We start from the raw sequence: 24,572 nt of genomic DNA, 5'->3' as shown, positions 1-24,572 counted from the left end.
CATCATTATAGTTCAGAGAAAATATGTTTTCCTTTGCGGAGTGACTATCCATTATAAAGCTGTTGTTGCAATATATATGCTGGGGTTGTCATTTTACACTGGCAGTTGATTGATTGGTTTTATGTGATGACGAGTAAAAGTGAACATTAAACTGTAGCTACATTTTATTTCCCACATTCCTGTTAATGATTATGTTATGACCTGGCTTTGGTCACAACAAATGTGAGACACACTAAGGTTGAGATTTAAACAAAGAATACTGCTTCATTAAATACAATTGGACCAAATGAAAGTAGGCTACAGTTATATATTCCGCCAGTAATCAGATACAGGGGTCTCCCCATCTCTCCAGCTCTTTATAGTAAACAGAAATGTTCATCTCAGGAAGATACCAATTTTATCCAATCAGGAGAGATAACTCAGGATACATCCGGATAAACAAGTGAAATTGGAAGTGATGAAACAAATAAATGAGCAGACACAGTTTGAACTGGGAACACAAGCTGATTAGAATATCTGTTTGGGGGTTCTCTATCCTAACTGAAAATAATAATAAGTAGGCTATTTTCTGTTCACTAAAACAGAGTATTTCTACATTGCAGTATTGGTAGGCTACTTTTGCTTAAATAAAATTGTGAGTACTTTTTCCACAATGTAATAATAGTGTCATGCTGTCATGTTGAGGATAGGCCATAGCGTTAAAAATAAGGGATAGCCTCTTCTGTTAGTGTAGTGTAGTACTGTGCACCACGCCTCCCCAGGCGACCCGCCCACCTGCACACAAACCGTATGAATGACGCTGTATTCCGGATAAACAAACAAACGCACAATCGGTGACACTGTCTGGTCTGATCGGACGAAAATAGACGACAAATCTCCATCCTGATCCAAACATTGTCTGAAAATCTTCTTCTGACGATGATGCAGACTTCCAAAAGGAGCGAGAGTGACTGGCAGGGGCTTGTAAGCGAGGTAAGTGCAGCCACATGATACCTCATATCATGACAGTCATGGATGAACTTCAACCCGGTGTTTGCGTTTTCTCCATTTACAGTCCGTACACCCACATAAACGTTCAGATTTCAAATATAAAGTGCTTACCCCATGGCCACGGATCTTGAAATTATGTTCGGGCTCGCAAAAGTACCCGTATTTTCCGTATTGTTCAATAAAAAGCATTTTAATCCGATCAGTGGCCATTTCTCCGTATTTCCTATATATTTTGTTTTACTAAGTGAGCCTATTGGTTGGGAGGTGTACTGCACTCTGATACATCATAACTTTATGAGAAAATGGCCACCGATCGGATTAAACTGCTTTTTATTGAACAATACGGAAGATAAGGGTTATTTTGAGAGCCCGTACATAATTGCAACATCCGTGGCCATGGGGTAAGCACTTTATATTTGAAATCTGAACGTTTATGTAGATGTCCGGGCCAAAAAGGGAGAACGTGGAAACACTATGTTGAAGTTTATCCATGACAATCATGTTTCAGGGCTAGGCCAGTGCGTGCAATAATGCTGGCTGTTCCATATGGCAGTGGTTCTCAACCTTTTCAGTCCGCGACCCCCCCCCCCCCCCCATAAATAATAATATTTGAACTGGGGACCGGGGACCCCCCCCCCCCCCACCCTGACAAGCACTTGGAATGTAGGAATCACATTTAGTTTGACTCTCTCTGTTTTGACTTATTTTGCAGGGAGGCCTGTGTAATTGTACTGATTGACATTACTCTGAACGCGATGCGACTCCCATCCTCTTAAACCAGTGGTTTAAGAGGAGAGGGGGGGGGGGGGGGGCTATACAATGTGTTGAATTGGCTATGAGGTGTTTCTATATAAATAGTAACAGCCAGCCATGGATGGCCTTTGCCATTCATGCCTTATAGATTACATTAGCCCAGTGTCATTGCTATTTCATTTGGTTATATGATGATCTGGTTTGCTGTTAAGGTTCAGCCTGCACCCTGGGCTGTTATCTCTACTCTTTCTTTACACAGTAGGCTCCCATTGTTTACTATTCCTACTGGCAGTGGTGGAAAAAGTACTCAAATGTTTTACTTAAGTAAAAGTATCAATATTGCAATGTCAAAGTACTCTGTTACAAGTAAACGTCCGGAATTCAAAATTTACTTGAGTAAAAGTACAAAAGTATTGGTATCAAAATGTACTTAAAGTACCAAAAGTAAAAGTGCAAAAATGTTTGAAAATGTCAGATCTACATAGAAGCTCACAACACGTAGATCGGCTATTTTCAAATAGCCTAGGTATAAAATAGGGCTAAAGTGGTTAATGTATGTTTTTATAATATAATAAATTATATCTGCAAATTAACTAGTAACTAAAGTTTTCAAATAATTGTAGTGGAGTAAAAGTACAATATTCGCCTCTGAGATGTTGTGGAGTAGAAGTAAAAGTATAGACAATTGGAAATACTCCGGTAAAGTAAAATTACCTCAAAATTGTGCTTAAGTACAGTACTTGAGTACATGTACTTAGTTGATTTCCACCACTGCCTAGAGAGAGGAGATTGTGCTAATGGCACACGTCTCAGGCCTGTTATTTTATTAGTTCAGTGACCAATCTCACCACAGCTATGGCAGTTGTGATTCCTATCATTCTGTACTCTCGGGCCTGTGTTATTCTGATACTGTGGTGTACAGTAAATGTGTCTACTTTTGATGTGTAAGCCAGCTGTAAAAGCACATAAATCATCAATCTGCTTTCACTGATTATACATAATTTCTCTTGCCCTGTGTGTTGTTGTAGCAGAGTTTCCTTGTGTGTCTGTGTCAGCTAATATAATTCTTCATTTGACACAGCGTTTCCATTTTGTTCTGTGTGTGTGTTTGTGTGGTAGTTCTTGGTGTGTAAGCGTAAGCTGGACAGTAAGAAGGAGGCCCTGCTCATCCTCTCCAAGGAGCTGGACACCTGCCAGCAGGAGAGAGATCAGTTCAAGCTGATGGCCAACCAGCTGAGGGAACGCCACCAGGGACTCAAATACAAGTACAGGGAACTCATTGTGAGTTGACATTAACTCTAATTCATTATTTATTATCTATTATACACAGAGACAGAGAGATTATAAGGCAAAAACCTTGTATCTCCATGTAAAAAACAACGTGTCGCATCTGGACCCAGTGTGAGCTTGTAGATCTAATATTTTAGCTATTTCTGAAACATTTTGAGAGTGAAAGTGATTCTGTGTGTTTTGTGTTTTTTTTATAAATATTGAACCAATGAAAAGTATCAACAAGAGCTTGTGACTAAATAATAACTAAATTGGATCCATTGGAACACAGGTTAATTGTTTTCCACTTCCTTATAACAGTTTTGTATATACAAGGTTTCCACCCGAAACAACGATGTGTGTGTGTTTACTGGTAGCACTGTGGACGTAGCTGCCTAATCGAACCTGGACTGATATTAATGTGGACCATATTTTCTTCATCCATGTTGGTTGTGTGTTCTGAATAGGGGCAATAGGCACATCCTTAAATATGAGTAATATTGTACAAAAGGGGTAGCTAATCTGTATTATGTGAATGTGTAATATTTCAGGATGATGACCCTTCTTTGCCACCGGAGAAACGCAATCAGGTAATTCCTTACTTGTTGTAGTTTCTAGTTTCAAGCTCCAAATCAGTGGCTTATGAATGCATTGAAGATAATGTTGATGAAGGAACCTGCATTCTACTTGTGTGCCTCTGGTTGATTGTGAGCGGGTTCACCTTGAGGGGTGGGGTGCCGTAGCAATCGGCAGGTGGATAAGGACAGGTGCAAAAAGCCAGTTAATGGATGGCATGGTATGGGCACAGAGCCCCCTGTGTGCCCATACCATGCCATCCATCATATGGTTTTTCATACGATGATCGTTTGCTTTTATTTGCATGACGAAAACTATGCTGTGATTAATTATTCTCTTAATTAATGGGAACATCACCCGACAGGCAGTTTCGGTCTCGACATTTGGTTATTGAACACGTTTGTTAATTGATTGATTGATTGATTGAATACTTTATTAGAAGTTTGCTGAAAAAATCACATGAAAGTACAGTTCAATACAAGGTCAGCTAATGAGAATTAAAAAACCCAAGAAAGTCATTGGCTTGTTTCCATTGGGGTCCTTTCTTCTCAATTCATAGTGACATTAAATGACAGACCGATATAGACTGCTATGCAGAACATCATATAAACAGTTTAAAAAATAGTAAAAAACAAAAAATATGTACAGTAAACAGGTCGTGAGGGGGGGGGAGCTAGGTTAAAAACAGTTTCCCTGTGCCCAGCTGAGTAGTTAATGATTTGATCATGATAGTTACTACAGTTGATGTAAAGCATAATGTAATCCCATTGAGAATTGTATACAGTATTTCAGTGTTATAGTACTTCTTTATATTATAAACTAAAGTTGAACACCACTGAGTGGCACATTGATGGCATGGATAAAAACATATTGAACTTTTACACATTTTGCTTTGCATCCTTCTTTCTACATCATTCTCCTGACTCTAGTCTTGTCTAGCCTGGCAATGCCAGCCCACAAATTTCACTTTGCTGATAGTGAGTCTGGGTGTCTGGCAAGACTCACAAGGCTGTTAACCAGCCAGAGCCACAAACCATGTCATGATGTACAACCCCCACAACACTTCAATCATTCTTTTTTTTTCAGGCTAGGTAAGGAGAGCGATCTCTCTCGCTGCATTAACAACTCTTACAGGTTGGTCAGGGTGTTTGTTCAGGGGGTTGGAAACAAATAAGTGTTGCTCCTCCGCATGCGTTTATGCCATACCGGTGAAACTCCTCACTGTCAGGTGAAAAGAAGTGGCGGGCTACTTCATGTGTATCGGAGAAGACACATGCCCTCCCATATGTCCAACTGGAGGGGTTAACATGACAGGGCCTACACATGTGAGGAAAAAATGCAAATGGCAACTAAATTGGGAGAAAAAATATTTAAAAAAAAGGGTCAATGAAGGAACCAATCAAGAGGGTTTATTGACTTGTACAGGTACAAACAGTGAAATGTTGGTGTGACATTGTCCGCAAGACTGTGCAACAGCAGCAATACAAAATAATAATAGTAATGGACTCTAATTAAATAGAATCAAATACAAATAAAGAAATATTAAAAACATAAGATACACAATTAGGTTAAAAAAGGTTAGGAATAGGTTAAGTTAACATCCCTTCGTCCTCTTAGTAGCTTGATTTAGTTTGCTGATTGCTGGGCTCAGTCAATTCTCAGTGGATGTTTTCCAGCCTAATACAGTACCGGTATATCTCATAGTTCAAACTGAGCTTGTGAGATTTTAGGATGACTATGCAAGGCTAAAAGAAGGCTGAAGCATACTTCTTGCTAAAACAGAGTTCGGCAAGGTAGTAAGAACAAAATGACATCATTGCGGAGTAAATAAACAAATGCCTCGCCGAAGTTCGTTTCAGCACTTCTTGCATCTCCAAGATTTTCTAACCTTGCGAACATTAGCACAGAGATTAGTCACTGTGATTGGTCAGAAACGCTATGCTTGTGCTTTGTTTATTGCTTTGTTTGCTGGCATAGCTTGCTGGATAGTTTTGTAGAAAGGTTCGCTGCGGAGGTTAGGAGGTACAAACCTCTATATTCACTATTTGAGGGACTACAAACATCACCAGATGGCAATTAATTAATGGAGAGAGATAGCACACACATTGTCCACTGTGTCTATCGCCAGAAATTGAGAAATCTCAGAAATACATTATGTCGAAGTCACAGTGCATTGGGGGGTGATGTGCACAAAGAGCGGAAATCCAGGTGTCAAAATCAACCATTACAGCACTTTATATATTGGGCGGCACTCAAAGCAAAGCAAAAAAATACAATTTTGTCAGCAGAGAACTTGTTCGGTTTCGGCGAGCCAACATTTTTTCCCCTTCATTTTAAGCATGCTGCCAGATAATTCTTTGCTCCCTCTCTACCACTTCACTTTCTCCCCAGGTGAACCTGGCTCAGCTGTTGAGAGACTCGAGGGAGCGAGGAAAACAGCTCGCTGAGGAGGTGAAGGAGCTGAATCAGAGACTGGCTGAGGCCCAGGGGGATAACAAGGTTTGGTGGTGTAACAGGCACATACTGTACACAAACTAGACCGGCTTACTGTAGGGCTGCCTGGGCAATTAACTGAAAATGTATCAAAACCGACATTTGTAACCAATAACCTTAGGTTAATCGAATAATCGCGAAGCAAAGTTTTATTTTTTTATATTTAATCTAATTTATAATACATCAATGTCAATACACGAAAACATGTAATTGTTTTTTTATAATCTGATTAAGCACTTAAGCCCTATATTACACTTCCTTATGCAATGGTGGCGTGCAATAATAGCGTTGTGAGCTTGTAGATCTGCTATTTTCACTATATTTATTTTCTTTTAATAATCGTTCATTAATCGCAATCAAGGCAAAAGTTTGAAATAATCGTGATATGGATTTGAAGTCATATCGTCTAGCCCTACAAGACATACATTCCCACCTTGCCTGACACTTTTGCAAAATTCTCTTTTGCGGTTCTCCTGTCGCTCAGGAGTGGAAAAAGTATAAGAAACGTAAAATAACAGGGGGTTTTCAGCGAAGTACTTGTCTATACAGGACACTAACTTATAATGTAACCTTGAGAGATGGGTAAAACAGCTGTCAAACCCTTCCCTGTTTAAACTAAACCTGTCTCTACAGTAAAAGAAAAAGTACTGTACAGTATGCCGTCAAAATCTTTCAGAAAATGGTCAAATGTGAAAGATTCCCTTGTTGTCAGACGTTGCAGTTTTTTTTTATGATGGACTGGTGTGCGTTTTGGAACTGGAACAACTGACAAATTCAAAACGAATTAATTCAAATGGTTTGGTGAATGTTAAATGTTATAGAACAGTTTACAAGTATTGTATCTCTGTTTCAGGACAGCATTGAATGTAACATGTCCTCTCCCCTTGAACACAGCTCTTGAGAATGACCATTACCCGGCAGAGACTGGGCGATGAAGAGGTTGGGTCACGCCACTTCCCAGCGCACGAGCGAGAGGACTTAGTACGACAGCTAGAGAAGGCAGGATTACAGGTGAGTGAGTAACAAGGGGGTATTAATGGTCCTAAATATGACGTTGTGTTTAGATAGACCGACCTTTTATTGATCCCAACTTCCCAAGTGGTGAGGATGAGTCTGTGGCTGAATGTGCTCCACATCCCCTCTAGCACATCATAGAAGGGATGAAAGGAGTTCATCAGGACAGAGTTCAGCTTCCTCCTTGTCCTCCTCTCCGCATTCACCTGCATATTGTCCGGTTTGACTTCAAGTACGGAACTAGCCTTCCCCACCCAGCTTGTACAGTTGTTTTAATGTTACCCCCAACAGACCACGGCAAAGAGGAGGACACTGACTAGTCTACTACAGACTGGTAGAACATCTGCAGCAGCCTGGTTCACACATTGAAGGACCTGAGTCTCCTCAGGAAGAACAGCTTGCTCTATCCCTTCCTATAGAGGGCCAGTTTATTGTTCATGTGTACTCCCAGGAACTTGTAGGTGTCCACCATCTGTACCTCCTCCCCTCAGATTGTGATGGGAGTTGGGGGGGGCCTCACCGTGAGACAAGCTCTTTGGTATTTCTGAAGTTGAGCTGGAGGTGGTTGTTATCATGCCATCCTACAAAGCTCTCCACCAGGGCTCTGTGCACCAGTAACACCCGTGTTGCTCACCCGTAACACCCGTGTTGCTCAACGGTAACACCTGTGTTGCTCAACGGTAACACCCGTGTTGCTCAACGGTAACACCCGTGTTGCTCACCGGTAACACCATTGTTGCTAAACGGTAACACCCGTGTTGCTCAACGGTAACACCCGTGTTGCTCAACGGTAACACCCGTGTTGCTCACCGGTAACACCCGTGTTGCTCACCAGTAACACCTGTGTTGCTCGAGTCAAAAATTGTAAATATGGGTCACCATTTTCTGTCAGTTTTTCCAGCTACTGTAGCCGTCTGCCCTTTTTTTTCTCCCAAGATGGAGGAGATGGAGAACAACATGAAAGCTCTGACTGACGAACTGCAGGACATGAAGGCAGAAGGTGGCGTGTACAGGGAGAAGGCACACCGCCTCAACATGGAGCTCAACCACGTCCTGGGAGGACATGACGGGCGCATCATGGACGTGGACGCACTTTGCATGGAGAACAGGTTGGTGGCAAGCTGAATTGTGAGGGATGCATGGAGCTGTCAGCATAACATGAGGTTGTATGTCATGAAAAATGCCTCTAGTACTCAAACCTCACCCTGTCCCTGATAGATGACATTACAACGGTTAACATTTTTAAAGACAATGCTTCTTAAGGCATTTCTTCTTTTTAACTGAAGTTGGGGACAGTGAAGAGAGAAAGGAAAAGTGAGGATGGAGACCAGTTCCAAACTTAGAATCAAACCTAGGATCAACCATCAGGGCAGTCCATTGGGCATAATAGATGAACATTCTGGGAAAATAGGTCAACATTCTGGGAAAATAGCTCACAAAGCTTTACTTTGTGAGCTTGTAGATCTGGTATTTTTTAGATTTGTTGTAGATAGAAAAGATTAAGGAGCCAAGCATAGACCCCTGGGGGACCCCTGTCAACGAGGTACTGTATATACTGTAGGTTAAGTTTGAACTCAATGCAACGACTGTGTCATTCAGTTTAACATTACATCCATATACTGCTAGCATATAGTACTGCTGATTGTTTTATAGCTGTTATCTGGTTGTGGTTTTGACCATTGCTAGGTATTTGCATGAGCGTTTCAACCAAGTACAAGAGGAGGTGAACCTGCTGAAAGCAAACATCATGAAATACAAGGTAGAGATGGGACCTCTTCATGGCATTGTGGTGTGGACAGAGTAAGGGTTAAATCACAACAATAATGTGCATATAGAGAAACACTTAACGTAATGTTAGAATTAATTAAACAGACAGGCTTTCTTTTCTCTTTTTTTCTCCTCCTCCTCTTCTTTCTTTTCCTTTTTGCTTCCTACAGACAGCTCTGGAAAGGAGGAAGAACATATATGGAAGCTCCCACAGCAGCGCGCTCACTGGAGTCCTGTCTGCCAAACAAGGTGGGAATCTACTGAATGAATCCCTTAAGACCGGGAACGCATCTGTGTAATTTTTTTCTTTTTTTTGGGCTATTCATAAAATAGCAGATATTGAAGCTCATAGCGCGGCACCGAGTGCAAATCTTTGAATATATAAATATTTTTTAAAGCGAACATTTGTAACTCATATCTTTGCTTCTGGGGATTCTACAAAATGTCTTCTAAATCTCTAACAGTTTTTTGAAAAAACGTATGTTTGCTGTAATATCAGTGGTTCCCAAACTTTTTCATGTCAAGGACCACCCAAAATTATATGTATTTGGCCGTGGACCCCCATCTCAAAAATATTTTGTTCCAGGGACCCCCAGAAGTTGTAGGAGAGTTAAAAATTTTCGCTTAAAAAAAATACATATTCAAAGATTTGCACAAAATGATTTTTCAAAAATAGCAGATCTACAAGCTCATGGCGTGGCACTCGGTGCCGCGCTATGAGCTTGTATATCTGCTATTTTATAATAGCCAAAAGAAATTTTAAAATGACACAGATGCGTTCCCGGTCTTGAAGAGTTAAAAGATATAGTAGAGTTACACTGCCTGATCTAGTGGGTGTGTCTACTAAGGAGCACGCTAAACCTTTACTGTGCATTAAAAGTTAAAGGAGGAGTTCACCCAAAAAATTACTTATTTTCTATCAATTGCACACCCTATGAAGCCTTGAATCCATGGATTCTTTTTTGTTTTTGTCGCATTCCTAAGCTAATAATTTGATTCCCGTCTCCTACCGGCTAATGTATCCGGTAGGAGACACAAAGTAGATTATTTGTGTCTCCTACCGGAAATACACACGGTCATCAAATTATTGTCTTAGGAATGCCACAAAAACAAAAATAAATCCATGAAATCAAGGCTTCATGGGGTGTGTAAATGATAGAAAATAAGTATTTTTTTGGGTGAACTCCTCCTTTAAGCCTGCCACCCCTTTTGTTGGGCATTTTCAGAAGTGCATTGGGAAAAACAGGCCATGCACCATGGGATCGGAGGAGGAAAGTAGGAAGAGTACAATTCAGAGGAAGTAATCCTTGATAATCTTTCATTTTCTCAAGTCTAACGACACCATGTGACTTGACAATCCATCATGTCACTTTCTGGCATCTAATCACTTTATCACATAATGGTGCGCTTTCTCACAATCTATTCCGCAGCCATTGTCAGACAAATCATGGCACCTACTTCTCCTAGTAGGTGTCAGGGTTGCCAGATCTGCTTATTATAATTTCCCCGCAATATTTTATTTGAAAATAGCCGATCTACAAGCTCACGATGCGACGCGTTGTGAGCTTGTAGATCTGCTATTTTCAAATAGCTGATGTATTTGTGCTCATGTGGCCCATAGTCGCTTCTTTTGGGCTGGTTTTCCTAGACCTGGTTGCTTGTTTCTCTCACAGAATCTGGCAACACTGGTAGGTGTATACCAGAGCCATAAAGAGAGTTCTGACACTAGCGTCGACTCCCATTGTAAGAATGGAATGCGGAAGTGCTCTGTCTATCTCAATGAGATAGTTCCAATGTTTGGAACTATAGCCCATAGGAGCCCGCTTTGCGGCGAGATCAAAGCGTGTCGCTACTCTCTTTTCTACACTCTGGTGTATATGTCACAGTACGTTTGGAGAACCAGTACGATTGAAGACAGAGCGCTCGTTTTTAGGCACGGGGCTCCTTCGGGGCGAGGCGGGGCTTTTCGAGACAGGGTTTATTAGCGAGGCTCGCGAGGAGGAGAAGGAGGACGCGGCGCTGCGAGGCGGGGGTTTATTACGCGAGGCTCGCGAGGAAGAGGAGCCTCCTCCTCACGTAATAAACCGTCCTCTTTCTCTCCTTCTCTCGTTCTCCTCCGAGGAGGAGGAGGAGAAGGAGAACGCGGAGAGGCGGGGCTTTGATGCGCCGACGCAGACCTGTCTTTTGTTGTTCCCCCCCACATAGCAACCAGGGGAACCATAATATCTATGAGGGGAACGCTGAACACGCGTTCACACGCACACGCTTGTCCATGACGGAGGCGCGCCGCCTTAGTAGAGCTTGAGGCCGAGGAAGCGCGCCCTCGCGCCCCCAGGCGCGAGTGCCCGCGCTGACCGGCCGATGCTCTACTAGTCGACTCAGCGCCGTTTGAATTGTAAACCGATAGGGACAGAATAGTTCTTTTCATGGATCACTGTGTGTGTGTGTGTGTGTGTGTGTGTGTGTGTGTGTGTGTGTGTGTGTGTGTGTGTGTGTGTGTGTGTGTGTGTGTGTGTGTGTGTGTGTGTGTGTGTGTGTGTGTGTCAGGGAGAAAGTAAAACAAAAGCCAGAACACAATAAAAGTATCTAAACAGTCCTGTTTTCAATAAACCAAAAAAAGCATGAGCGCGTGCGCGTGTGTGTGCGCTTGTGTGTGTGTGTGTGTGTGTGTGTGACTGTGTGTGTGTGTGTGGCCATATATGTTTGTGCACAAGCCTGGCTTGTGGCTCCCTCTAGTGCTGGGTGGGTGGTAAAAACGAGCGCGCTTTCTTCAATCATACTGGTTCTCCAATCATACTGTAACATATACATACTACGCACAATTTCAAGTTTCCATGTGATTTTTTTACAGTTTTGTAAATTGGTAAAAGTTGCCAATTTGAATAGTCACCCCCTTATCTTTACGCATTAAAGTCATAAAGTCCATATGAATGCTCTTGTGCATAACTTTCAAACCGCCAACAAGGGACACACAATAGGGTAGCAATGAGTGTACTATGAGTAGGTGGCGTTCACAGTGTTGACTCACAGTGGCAGGTAGAAGCAGCACAGTGTGGTTCAGAGTCAAAGCTGTACAGAGAATGACATATACTGTATTTCTCTGTTTCTCTTTAACGCCTCTCACGCTGCGTCTTTTTATATCACCTCTCCGTCTTTCATTTCTTTCCCCTGGCCCGTGCCACCTGCTCCCCATGCATACCGCACACAATTAATAAATACATATATTTTAGGAGTATTTTGGCAACTCAAGATATATACACACACACACACACACGGTTTCTCTTGTGTGACGTAAATCTCGCGGTCTCTTTCTCCTCCCTCAGTCCAAGAGCTGTTGATGGAGGAGCAGGGCTGCAGCCTGCCGGCCACCCCTCAGTCCATCGCTGACCTCAAGTCTCTGGCCACAGCTCTGCTGGAGACCATCCATGAGAAGAACCTGGTCATTCAGCACCAGAGACACACCAACAGGTAGGACCTGAGGCACAGGGGAAAACACACACACACACACGCGCACGCACACACACACACACACACACACACACACACACACACACACACACACACACACACACACACACACACACACACACACACACACACACACACACACACACACACACACACACACACACACACACACACACGTTTGCATTACTTGTGGAAACATCAAAAGCAATGTTTACTCGACATGCTGGCCCATCCCAACCTTAACCACACCTAACCCTAACTATGTATATCCCTGAATCCCTGAATCCCTAATCCTATCCCAGTCTGAATGTTTTCCTAATTGTGGACCATAACCATAAAAACGTCCCTTGCCCTCATGGAGACCAGAAAAATCTCCCCACAAGATACACCTTGAGGGGATATTATGTAGTATAGTATAACTCAAGATTGTATTTGTTACATCTCTTATACAAGTAAGTACACAAAGGGTAACATTCTTGTGTTTCGGTTTCTCAATATTGTAGCAGCAATAACAAACAAACAAAAACTGGAAAAGTGTTCTCCTCGGAGCGCAGCTCTCTGCCAGGTCTGGACACGAGGAAGCTGTGTCGGGAAATAGTTTGTATGACAGACGGTGCAACTATTCACATTTGTGACTCTCCCTATGGGCAGAAGGGAAAGTAGGCAACAATTAACTTATTGTTCATAAACCTGGTGGAAGTAGCTTGCTCACCTGGGCCTTAGGGCTGTGAAACTGCTTGCCAGACGGTAGCAGCTGAAACAGGTGACGTCTCATCGTTACGACCACCATTACCACAGCTGGTGCAGGTGGCAGCTAGCTCAGCACATTTTGCCATTGTTCCCATTTCCTCGTCTGGCGTATACGTACATAGCTGATGAACATTGCTGTCGCCTCCCCTTTCACAGAGAGAACATTCTGTATACACACCTGAATTATAAAGCCACCCTTTTAGCCCCACCGTCTTAATCCCCTGCATAATGTTTATCTACCTGTTGTGAGAATCCTCCTCCGCCTCCAAGTCAAATACCACAGCACACCAGTGGTGGAAAAAGTACTCAAATTCTTTACTTAAGTAAAAGTACCAATACTGCAAAATAAAAATACTCTGTTACAAGTAAAAGTCCAGAATTCAAAATTTACTTGAGTAAAAGTACAAAAGTATTGGCATCAAAATGTACTTAAAGTACCAAAAGTAAAAGTACTGAAATGTTTGAAAATAGCAGATCTACAAGCTCACAACGCGTCGCTTCGCGACGCGTTGTGAGCTTGTAGATCGGCTATTTTCAAATAGCCTATGTATAAAACAGGGCTAAAGTGGTTAATGTATGTTTCATAATATCATAATGTATATCTGAAAAGTAACTAGTAACTAATGTTCTCAAATAATTGTAGTGGAGTTAAAGTACAATATTTGCCTCTGAGATGTAGTGGAGTAGAAGTAAAAGTATTGGAAATTGGAAATACTCAAGTAAAGTACAAATACCTCAAAATTGTACTTAAGTACAGTACTTAAGTAAATGTACTTAGTTACTTTCCACCACTGCAGCACACACATACATGCATGCACGCATCCTAAGTAACATGAGTTGACGTGTCTCCATAAGGATTCTAGGAAACCGAGTTGCAGACCTGGAGAAGAAGTTAAAGACCTTGGAGCTGTCAGGCCTGTGGAGTCTTCCAGGTGGGTTTCAGGCATAGGCGTAGCTCTGTAATGTGGTGCCCAGACTACTGTGACACAGTCTCTGCCTTGCAAGTCTTTCAAACTTAATTAGAAAAGAATTATAACACGGCAATCTATCCAGTTTATGAACCGGAATTTGGACATTGCCATTATCATCGTCTACAATCTTGGTTCGCAATCAATTTGAGATGTGTAATATTATGTTAATATGAATACGTTGTCCGTCATCGTAGCGAGACCGCGAGGCTCTAATGAAGGTTCAGTTCATTCAATCCCCCTCATTACACCCCTGTCATGCGGGGCGTAATGAGTGGCACGGCCTCTAGGGGCCACTAAGCAGGGCTTTTAGACTCTTAAGCACAAAATAGATCCAGCTGACCATTGCCACGACAACTGGGGGTCATAGCAGCAAGGGTCTGCAGTGATAACCTTAAAAAGAATACATTCTCAGACAGAACACTGTCACTCCGCCAGTGGATCGCCGAGCTCCTCATTTACATTACAGCCACCATATTAACACATTGGGTGCCAGAGGTTTATTAAAATATTATACTTTGAGTGCCAGGACTTTTTAAACATTTTGAACCTTTTTCAAGTAGTCACAAAATATTTTCAGTGATCACCGTCCTCACGGTGATCCCCTCATTACACACATACAGGTCTCGTACAATCGGGGGGAAAAAATTTAAAACATTCGGAAATCCATTCCATAGTTGCAGCCAGTTGAAAATAGTTAAATTAACATTGTAAAAAAAAAAAGTGCACAGGAGCCGAGATACAGGTTTTTGAAGTCATAAGTTAACCAGGAGGTGGATTGGAGTCTAAATCTTGTAGGAGTGATATTTCCTGTTGCTGTGAAGGAAAAAAAAAAAAATATTAAAAAAAAAAATATATATATATATATACGGTTTTGGCACTCAACGTTAGTATGCGCAAAACCGTATATATACGGTTTTGGCACCCAATGTGTTAAGCACTTCTGCGGAAAATGCTGCCGCCCTCTACAGATGATAGCCATCAGCCGAACTCACGCATACACATTCTCTCCCAAAAGCTCTGAAATCCCACTGTTTTCAGCTGACTGACAGCTTGATGCATCCTAAGCTTTCTTCTTCTTCTTTTTAGCTAGTATAATGGCCCGTTTCCACCAGACGTATGCTCACAAAATGTGTCTGGTGGAAACGAGCCATAAGCAACTCTGTTCCCAATTTTCAAGCACAAACCGAGAGCTTATTACAGCTCATTACTGCTTATTATCAGCTTTTTACAGAATACAGAACAGAACTTTATCTCATCATACATGGTAATGAACTAGAGCTTTCCTTTTTGCTATCAAACAACTGTAAACTCTTGTTACATGTAAGCTCTACCCTCAATTACCCTGTTCTTTGTGCAACTATGAGTGTGATGCAATGTTGTCTTACCAGGATGCTATTTCCCTGTTATACATGTTAGACATTGAAAAGAACATGTGACCAGTAACAAACATTTGTGTGTTGAGTGTACACAGTTCACATGGTTTTGCATGAATTTGACCAGTGGTTCTCAAACCTTTTCATGTCAAGGACCCCCAAATTGACACTTATTAGCCCGCGAACCCCCATTTGAAAAGATATGCCAAGGACCCCCATAAGAGAAGATTTTTACGGCTCTATAGTAGTGATTTTCAACCATTTTCATTTCTTGGACCCCCAGTTTGACATGCATTAGGCTACGAACCCCCATCTAATGGCATTTCTATCTCTTGGACCCCAATTTATATCGGAAAATCAATCTTAATTTAACTCTGAGAGTGTACAAATGGAACCAAATGGACCCGTTAGGGTCCATTTGGTTCCATTTGTACACTCTCTGAGTTACAGACCATTTGTCCATTTGGTTCCTAACTATCCATCATTTAGCTGGGGACCCCCTGGAACTCCCTCAAGGACCCCTGGGGGTCCCCGGACCCCACTTTGAGAACCAATGAATTAGACTAAACAAAATGATCTCCACAGTAACATTTTTAAGTATTAGTAGTACTATGTCTATACATTTTGTTAGTTTTTTTACCTTGAAATTTGTACCTTGTACAGAAACGATGCTTAGCCGCCTTCGCCAAGTCCCCGTCAAGTTAGTTCAACTATCAAGTCGCATCGAGAAAATAATGATTCCTTTTTTCTGCCAGCAAATGTCAGATGCTGTGTCATTAACAGAGTGTGTCTTTTCCCCTCTATGGCTGCATCTCAGGCTTGACCTACCACATATCTCTGGGAATTGGGAGTATGTGTTCCTTCTGCCCTACTTACCCCATCCATGCCCTCCACTATGTCATGCCAGCACAAACCTGGGCACTCGCCCAGAAAGCGTGCCACCTCATGCCCACCTTTCCAATGTGTCCACTCCATTGACCGCCCATTTGTTTGTGCTCGTGATATCATTTTCTACTCGATAGGCCGACTGCCAACACGGATGCTTATACACGGATTGTAAAATACCTCTTATATTGAGTCGGATGCTGTGCTAACTGCGCTAACAATAATCACAGGCCGTGTGAGATCTAAACAGTGGTGGAAAAAGTACTCAAATGTTTTACTTGAGTAAAAGTATCAATACTGCAATGTAGAAGTACTCTGTTACAAGTAAAAGTCTGGAATTCAAAATTTACTTGAGTATAAGTACAAAAGTATTGGTATCAAAATATACTTAAAGTACCAAAAGTAAAAGTACTAACATGTTTGAAAATAGCAGATCTACAAGCTCATAACGCGTCGCAATGCGACGCGTTGTGAGCTTGTAGATCTGCTATTTTCAAATAGCCTATGTATAAAATAGAGCTAAAGTGATTAATGTATGTTTTATAACGTAATAATTTATATCTGCAAAGTAACTAGTAACTAAAGTTTTCAAATAATTGTAGTGGGGTAAAAGTACAATATTTGCCTCTGAGATGTAGTGGAGTAGAAGTAAAAGGATAGACAATTAGAAATACTCCAGTAAAGTAAAAATACCTCACAATTATACTTAAGTACAGTACTTGAGTAGATGTACTTAGTTACTTTACACCACTGGATCTAAATGGCGTTCTAAAACACAAATATACAGTTATGGCACTTTAAAACAGAAGTTGAAGTATATGTGAAATGAATTAAAGTAATTGTTGTAACATATTGAGTTAATTACTTACCAACCACTTTCAACCCGGTGTCCCTATTCCAGAGAACCTTTTAAAAAAGAGGGAAAATAGCCAGTCTACGAGCTCATCATTGTGAGCTTGTAGATCGGCTATTTTCACCATGTGACACCATGGAATGACCAAGTACAAAATTAATTGGTGGCATTACTGGTGCTGTGTATGTCAATAGTGATATATGTTGAGCCAAAGTAGGCTATCTCTAAAGCCAATATGACCCAGTAATACTAACTGTTGGGCCCTAAAAAGCAATTCATACAACTGGCAGAGATAGTCATTTGTTATGAAGTATGATCTCCTCAGACATACTGATGCTTACTTGAGAGCATACGGCAGAAACAAATATGGCATATGTGAGTCAAACAAATACTGAACGGAAAATGCAGGAAAAGTGTAAAGTCACCAAACCTCACTTTCAGCCAGAAAATATCTTCCTACTGAAACAAATACACAAGTAGCATCTCAAAACGATTGTTCTCCTCTCGGCCACTGGAGGGCGATGTTACGCCGACAATGAGCCACAGCAGAGAAACGGAGAGGTGGAGGGGCTGCGGCTGGATGGAGGTACCCTGTCATGAGACCGTCATTCTCACAGCCATAAAACTGACAAGCATCCATTACTGAAAATGATTGCCCACATTACAAACACATTTAGGGGAATGTGCCGTTATTAGGGAATTTGTAGACGAGGGCCCAAAGTGCCTCGCAACCGCGCTGTCCACCAGCGAGAGAAAGAGACAGAGAAAGAGAATGCGAGTCTGCGGCCTTGATGAGATATGAAGTTGTTGGACTGGTTAAAATTAAAGCAAACAGGATGGCACCGAGGGCCATGGTCTATTACTAGAAAGCCAGGATGAGAGAAAAAGAGAGAATGTATTGGGGGGATAACACTGTCAGCTGACTCAGATAGAGTTATGATAGACCTGTATCCTGCCAAAGGAGTGTGTGTGTGTCCCGAACGTATAGCGCACCGACCGAAAAACCTGTAGGAGCAGAGGCGTGTTGCGTGACTCACATATGCTGGATACTCCATGCACGTGCGGTACCGGCGGTTGTATCATCATTACAGAGTCTGTTGTGGTCCAATGACGCAGCGTTTGTGTTGTCTTGAGCAGTAGACACACAGCAGTGAGTGCGAGTGCTTACTCAACCTGCCACTATACGAATAGTTGACAGTTGAGTGTACCTGCCTCCTTTTTTGTGTCCTTGGCTTTGTAATGTAAATATGAGGTCGTGTGTGTGCGTGCGTGCGTGCCTGTGTTTTCAGCTCCTTCTCACTTTCCGTCAGTACGATGTACCCGTGCGTTTGTGTTTAAATTAGTAACTGTGAGTGTTCAAGAGAAGGCTGGACGGATGGACTGGCAGCTTACCGTGCAGCTGGTCTCTGGGCACTCCTCATGAGCGCTGGCTGGTTCATGCAGACGTACTGCTGTGCTCAGTCTGCACTCCGCTCTGCATACCTAATCACCATCACCACCTATAAGCTTTAAAAAGGCAGGCTGTGGAATTCAACAAACTGTGAGAGCAGGGCCGTGTCTGGAAGGAAGGCTTTAAAGCTACAGACCCCCATCTATAGTATGTTCACTGAGCCTGAGGTAGACGCACAGAGATTACATCTGAGAGATTTTTGACATCCGTTTTGAATGTACAGGCCACATACATACACCCTAAACCGAAAGGGTGCTAAATGGCGCTAAATGTGGTTCTTTGGCTCGTAATCATAGGTGCTATATACTGTAGCACCTTCATCAAATGGTGCTATATAGAACCATTCGAGGTTTGGAGTGTGCATCGCCGGATAACAGGCATGTCTCCTTTGGGGGCCTTGGAATATTTACTTGGGGAGGAAAAGGAAATTGAGAACTATTGCTTTAATGTGTTAACCCAGGAAATACACTCTATTCAAATTATTTCCCCAAATAAACTAAACTATGCTGAAGAACCAGTAGAGGGCCTCTAAAAAAAATAATGGGGGTTTAACCAGTTTTTTTTTTTAGGGCAGCTGTGCTATATGTACAGTACGTAGCACCTCCGCCACCCCAAAGAACCGCTGAAGAAGCACCACCATGTTTTTGTGTGAAAGGGGGTCATTTTAATCCTGTACTTTGAACCACAATGACAGGCACAGAGGGACGAGAGAGACTGTTGTTCAGTCTGTGCCAAAGTTATAAACCACTGAATTATTAGACTCTCAAGGCAAACACAAAAGTAGAGCATAAAAAAATATTTAGATTGTTAATGAAAAATACAGCTTCCATTCAGCAGTCGTCTTCAATCATGTTGATGTCAACCAACTCGTAACCTGCATATCAATGGTTACTTTTTTTAAAAACTGGGACAAAGATTTTCAATTATTAAAAAAGAAAATTGTCCAGATGAGTGTTGAGATTGAGCAACTGTCTGGTCAGCTAAGAACCATCAACTCAATCTGAGATGTACTAGCTGCACCCCCACCCACTCGGTGCCTACCAACCTTCCTACGTCAATGTAAGCGCCGTGCATTCATAACTATGGGGCCAGCATTCATAACAATATGGTCTCCATTCACCATTCATGATTTTCACACATTGTGTCATCTAGTCATCCATTTTCTCATTCTTCAGTTTGTGTCTGTGTCTCATGGTTGACTGGTCACAGAAACTGGGGGAGGTTTGCCTATTCACATCATTTGGGAGTGCAAAGTCCTATGTGCGTGCTTGCAGGCTTTTGTGTGTGTGTGTGTGTGTGTGGGAGGCCGTGTGTGTTTTTGGTGTCTAGTATATAGTGCACGGTCCCCTGTGAGTAGCATATGGCGTCAGCCCAGGAGCCGTGCAGCCATCACTAATGAAGACAGATGACAGCGGGCTGCAGCCACTTCCTGTGAGCACTGCTGTGCGCGCACGCACGTGTATGTGTGTGTGCGTGCGTGCGCGCGCTGTTATAGCTAATTTATACTTGGTTGCGCATTGTGACGCACATCGACAATAGACGATCTACAAGCTCACGTGTTGCAGCGTGACACGTTGTGAGCTTGTAATTCTGCAGTTTTTCGATGCATGACAACGCAAGTATGAATCAGGCCTTAGTTGTTTGTGTGCATGTTTTACGTGCGTGGATTAGTTGGTCTTCATCAAGTAACGTACAGCTTGCATTGAGTCATTTTACCACCCACCAACTTCTGAAAGCCACTTCTTCTTGTGCGTTTGTTCACGAAAGTGACGGTGGTCTTTATTCTTTTCGGGGGCCGTACAGGGCGCCGAGACAGCATCACCCTTACTGAGAACCTACGGACCGAGCTGCATCCAGCAGGTGCTACACTTCAGCCCCGCACTCAGCCAAGAATGCAGCCAACCAAAGGTGAGTGTGTAATTGTGTGTAACAGGATTCATCGTCAACAGTGCCCCACACACCCGATGGTGTACACACTGTAATTAGCTGGCGGGCGCCCGCTAAACAATTCCCGCCGTCCTCCCCTTGTTTTTGACCCCGGATCCATTTTTCTCTCTCATCCTCTTGGTCCATGTCGGCTCCTCAGTGGTGCAAGCTGTCCAAATGCCGTGGCATTTTGGAAATGTGAGAGCAAACTCTCGCCCGCTGACATTCAGAAAACTTCTGCCGTGTTCTCTGTTAAACCATTAAAACCGGGAAAGCATACGTGTCATTTTAGTTTTTTTTTGCTAAAAAGCATTATTTTATATTTAGGCTATTCAAAAATAGCAGATATACAAGCTCATAGCGCGTCACTTCGTGCCGCGCTACGAGCTTGTAGATCTGCAAATTTTTTTTTTTATCGTGACAATTTGTGCAAATCTTCAAATATAAATATTCTTTTAAAGCAAACATTTTAACTCAAATCTTTGCATCTGGGGTCCCTGTAACAAAATATTTTGAGATGGGGTCCGCAGCCAAATACATATCATTTTGGGGGTCCTTGACATGAAAATGTTTGAGCACCACTCATATAGCAACATAAGTTTTTCAGAAAACTGATTTAGAAGACATTTGTGGATTTGGCCTCAGGTCTTAATGGATTAGAGGGAGGGGGGACCCATAAATATGGATGCTAATTCATACAATGTTTCTCTCTGTTTCTTTATGTGTATATACTGGGGTGCTGGGTTGGTCTATGAGCAGTCTTTAACCTTTTTGGCTCCACATTCACAAATATGGGTCAGTAGTCCCCCATGTGAGAGCTTATTGCAGCGTGGAGGCAGAACTAAGCTGTTGCCGTCACCAAGATGCGGGGCGTCACGCTTTGTGTCCCCTTGTCTGGGGCGTAGGACTAGGTGCTATATTTAGCCTGTTGCCATGGAGGCACTTCTGTCATAAAGTAATTGAAATAACTCTCCGCTCTCTCTCGGTGGTCAAATTTTCAAAAGAGGAATGTCTTCCCTCTTGCATTAAATTAAATTTCCAGTTCTCTCATGATTTAAAACATGGCTTGGCTTTGGTGAAGCACATCCAGAGACGTTCAGAACAGCTACTGTGTCTTCTGTCTTGGATGACCCTGTTTACAAGCCTCTCTACACTTTTATGGAGTTTGTGGATGTAGCCTATTGCCTCAAGAAATACCTCAACTTTAACCCATTAAGACCTGGAACTGTGTCATTTTTAGATTTGAGCTAAAAAGCATTATTTTACACTTTGGGCTATTCAAAAATAGCAGATATACAAGCTCATAGCGCGGCACCGAGTGCCGCGCTATGAGCTTGTAGATCTGCTATTTTTGGAAAATCGTGAAAATGTGTGCAAATCTTTGAATATATATATTTTTAAAGCGAACATTTTAACTCAAATCGTTGCTTCTGGGGGGTCCCTGGAACAAAATATTTTGATGGGGGTCCGCGGCCAAATACATATAATTTTGGGGGTCCTTGACATGAAAAAGATTGAGCACCACTGATATAGAAACATACGTTTTTCAGAAAACTGTTGGGATTTAGGAGACATGTAGAATCGGCTTCAAGTCTCAATGGGTTAACTTCAGCGTTAAGGAAAAATACTGTACATAAATCATTCATTCTAAATATTAATGCCTTGTCATTGGAGGGGGGGGGGGGGGGGGCTCGAGGACTATTCTGGCGTCTGAAATGTTTAGACCGGCTATGATTCACGTAATATACTTGACATTGCTGCCGACCACTTTCCAAAGCTTTTATCTCATTTCAGTATAAACTTGCAGGGACTTAAAGCGTGCTTGAGGTAATCCAACACACTAAATTTCATTGTGCAATTTGAGTTTGAGTCAAAGTTATATTGCCATTGGATTTTTATATGCATTTTAAAGCACAGATTTATTTGAAAAGTCTAGCCAAAAATGGTCCTTGGAGGAAAGATTGATTTACAGACGCTATTAAAATGTACATCACTTATTAACAGTCAATGTCTAGCCAAATTGACTGTAATTATTCAGACAAGTCCGGTAACATTTTAATGACTTTGAAGAAAATGTAAAAAAAATTAAATGTAATTACATTTTAAATAAATCCAGTAATGGGAAAATGGTCTATGTTTACATACAATGTATAACTGTGTGAATAGACAATGACATGTATTAATGATGTGATGTGCCTTTTAACCCATTGATACCTGGAACGCATCTGTGTCACTTTAGATTTCTTTAGGCTATTCAAAAATAGCAGATATACAAGCTCATAGCGCGGCACCGAGTGCCGCGCTATGAACTTGTAGATCTGCTATTTTTGAAAAATCGAGGAAAAAAAAATTGGGTTTTTCTTTCAAATTCTTTTTTGGATTTAGAAGACCTTTCTAGAATCTTCTCAGGTCTTAAAGGGTTAAAAATGACCTGCTCTCTCATCTCCCGTCTCCCTCGTGTATCAGCTGACAGAACAGGAAGCACACATGTGTCGTCGCGGGAACACAACACAGCTGGCGGCGGCGCCGGGGCAGATGGCGGCGGCGGCGGCGGGGAGGAGGACACACCTGCGCCGCTTGACGAGCCCCAAGGGGGAGCCGGGACGAGCGTGATTGACGGGAGAGGGGCAGAGACGACGGCGACCCGCGCGGAGCAGCGGGCGGCCTCGGACCTCGAGCAGGGGCGGAGTCCCGTGGAGGAGGAGGAAGGACACGAGGAGGAAGGGGACGAAGACGGAGAGCTGGGATCCACGGTGGAGGAGGGGGAGGAGGCGGCCTTGGCGCTGGACGCCGCCCCGCCCACGGAGGCGGACGCGGCGTGGCTTTCGGTTGTACACGCTGCGGTTGGTGGTCACTCCCAAGAGACTGGTCCTATGCCCTGCCACTCGCAGGAGACAGAGACTGGTCCTGTGCCCTGCCACTCGCAGGAGACAGAGACTGGTCCTATGCCCTGCCACTCGCAGGAGACAGAGACTGGTCCTGTGCCCTGCCACTCGCAGGAGACAGAGACTGGTCCTGTGCCCTGCCACTCGCAGGAGACAGAGACTGGTCCTATGCCCTGCCACTCGCAGGAGACAGAGACTGGTCCTATGCCCTGCCACTCGCAGGAGACAGAGACTGGTCCTATGCCCTGCCACTCGCAGGAGACAGAGACTGGTCCTGCGCCCTGCCACTCCCAGGAGACAGAGACTGGTCCCCTACCCTGCCATTCCCAGGCGGCAGGGTCTAATGGCGAACCTAAAGGTAACAGAGTCTCAGACTCCTTTCCTGTGCGCCAGTCGCCGAACTATACAAGCACAGAGGGGTGGGACATTCACTGTCGATCGAGACAAAGTGACAGCTGCCGTGGTGACAACTTGGCGTAGTCACACGTTCACTGAAAGATGCCGTTAAGTTATTAGAATCCTTTTCTATTCCTATTTGGTGATTGCGTTGCACCAACACACACCTTGCGACACAGCTCGCATATCCACTGTTGGCAGTTCTGTTTTAGTCAATGCGATGGATAAAATGCTTTTTCAGCTGCCTTTGACAGAGCCTGAGGTGCACTTTGCATCCAAACAGGCTTGTTGCTGCGCAGACCATCTTGAAATCAATCCAGTTACACGCTTTGTGCCCCACGGGAGGAGTTTAGCAAAGAAAATATCAAATATGGCAGCTTCCCACTTGTCCAACCCTGCTCTCCTCCTCCATTCCCCTGTGATGAGATAATCCCAGCTATTTGCTTTCTGCTTCTACCGAAAGCCTAATTTTTACATTATTGTATAAAGGCTTAGGATTCTGTGTCTTTGATTACTCTGGTATGGGATCCAAGAAAAAAGTTCTTATGAATGTTTTGTGCATGGGTGTGTAGATGGCCAAATGTCATCAGTTGGGACATTAGACAAGGTCCATATATACCGTGTGTATGTATGTGTAATACACACACACAAATATATTATATATATATTGTTGCCGTCTGGTGAAAAAATGTGTCCAAAACATTTTGGATTATTGTTGACATTAGAATGTGACTTATGCATAGAAATATACAC

The 24,572-nt window shown here is 42.8% G+C and overlaps 1 protein-coding gene across 2 annotated transcripts; it reads left to right on the top strand.

The window, feature by feature from the left end:
• Positions 1-830: 830 nt before the first annotated feature.
• LOC308101862 (uncharacterized protein) lies at positions 831-24,572 on the top strand. 2 transcript variants are annotated; one of them, XM_080451371.1, is made up of 12 exons: positions 831-972; positions 2,863-3,024; positions 3,564-3,602; positions 5,980-6,039; positions 6,976-7,092; positions 8,032-8,204; positions 8,782-8,854; positions 9,033-9,111; positions 12,186-12,330; positions 13,936-14,012; positions 20,416-20,520; positions 23,005-24,572. In XM_080451371.1, the coding sequence occupies exons 1-12, from the start codon at positions 919-921 to the stop codon at positions 23,901-23,903; spliced, it is 1,983 nt and encodes a 660-aa protein (XP_080307497.1). In that variant the 5' UTR covers positions 831-918; the 3' UTR covers positions 23,904-24,572. The 2 variants fall into 2 exon arrangements, with proteins under 2 accessions (XP_080307497.1, XP_080307496.1); XM_080451370.1 differs by having other exon boundaries at positions 5,980-6,087.

Source organism: Gymnoscopelus braueri (genome assembly GCF_963280865.1).
Source record: "Gymnoscopelus braueri genome assembly, chromosome: 15".
In the NCBI taxonomy this organism is placed as follows: Eukaryota; Metazoa; Chordata; class Actinopteri; order Myctophiformes; family Myctophidae; genus Gymnoscopelus; species Gymnoscopelus braueri.
The sequence above is the reverse complement of the archived record's forward strand: the minus strand, read 5'-3'. Positions and strand labels throughout refer to the sequence as shown.

What these genes read in the sequence shown, in the direction of transcription:
- LOC308101862 (XM_080451370.1), top strand. Translation starts at nt 919, where the DNA reads ATGATGCAGACTTCCAAAAGGAGCGAGAGTGACTGGCAGGGGCTTGTA. An exon ending in ACAAGTACAGGGAACTCATT is followed by an intron (nt 3,025 to 3,563) that starts GTGAGTTGACAT and finishes GTAATATTTCAG; the next exon opens with GATGATGACCCTTCTTTGCC. An exon ending in CACCGGAGAAACGCAATCAG is followed by an intron (nt 3,603 to 5,979) that starts GTAATTCCTTAC and finishes CTTTCTCCCCAG; the next exon opens with GTGAACCTGGCTCAGCTGTT.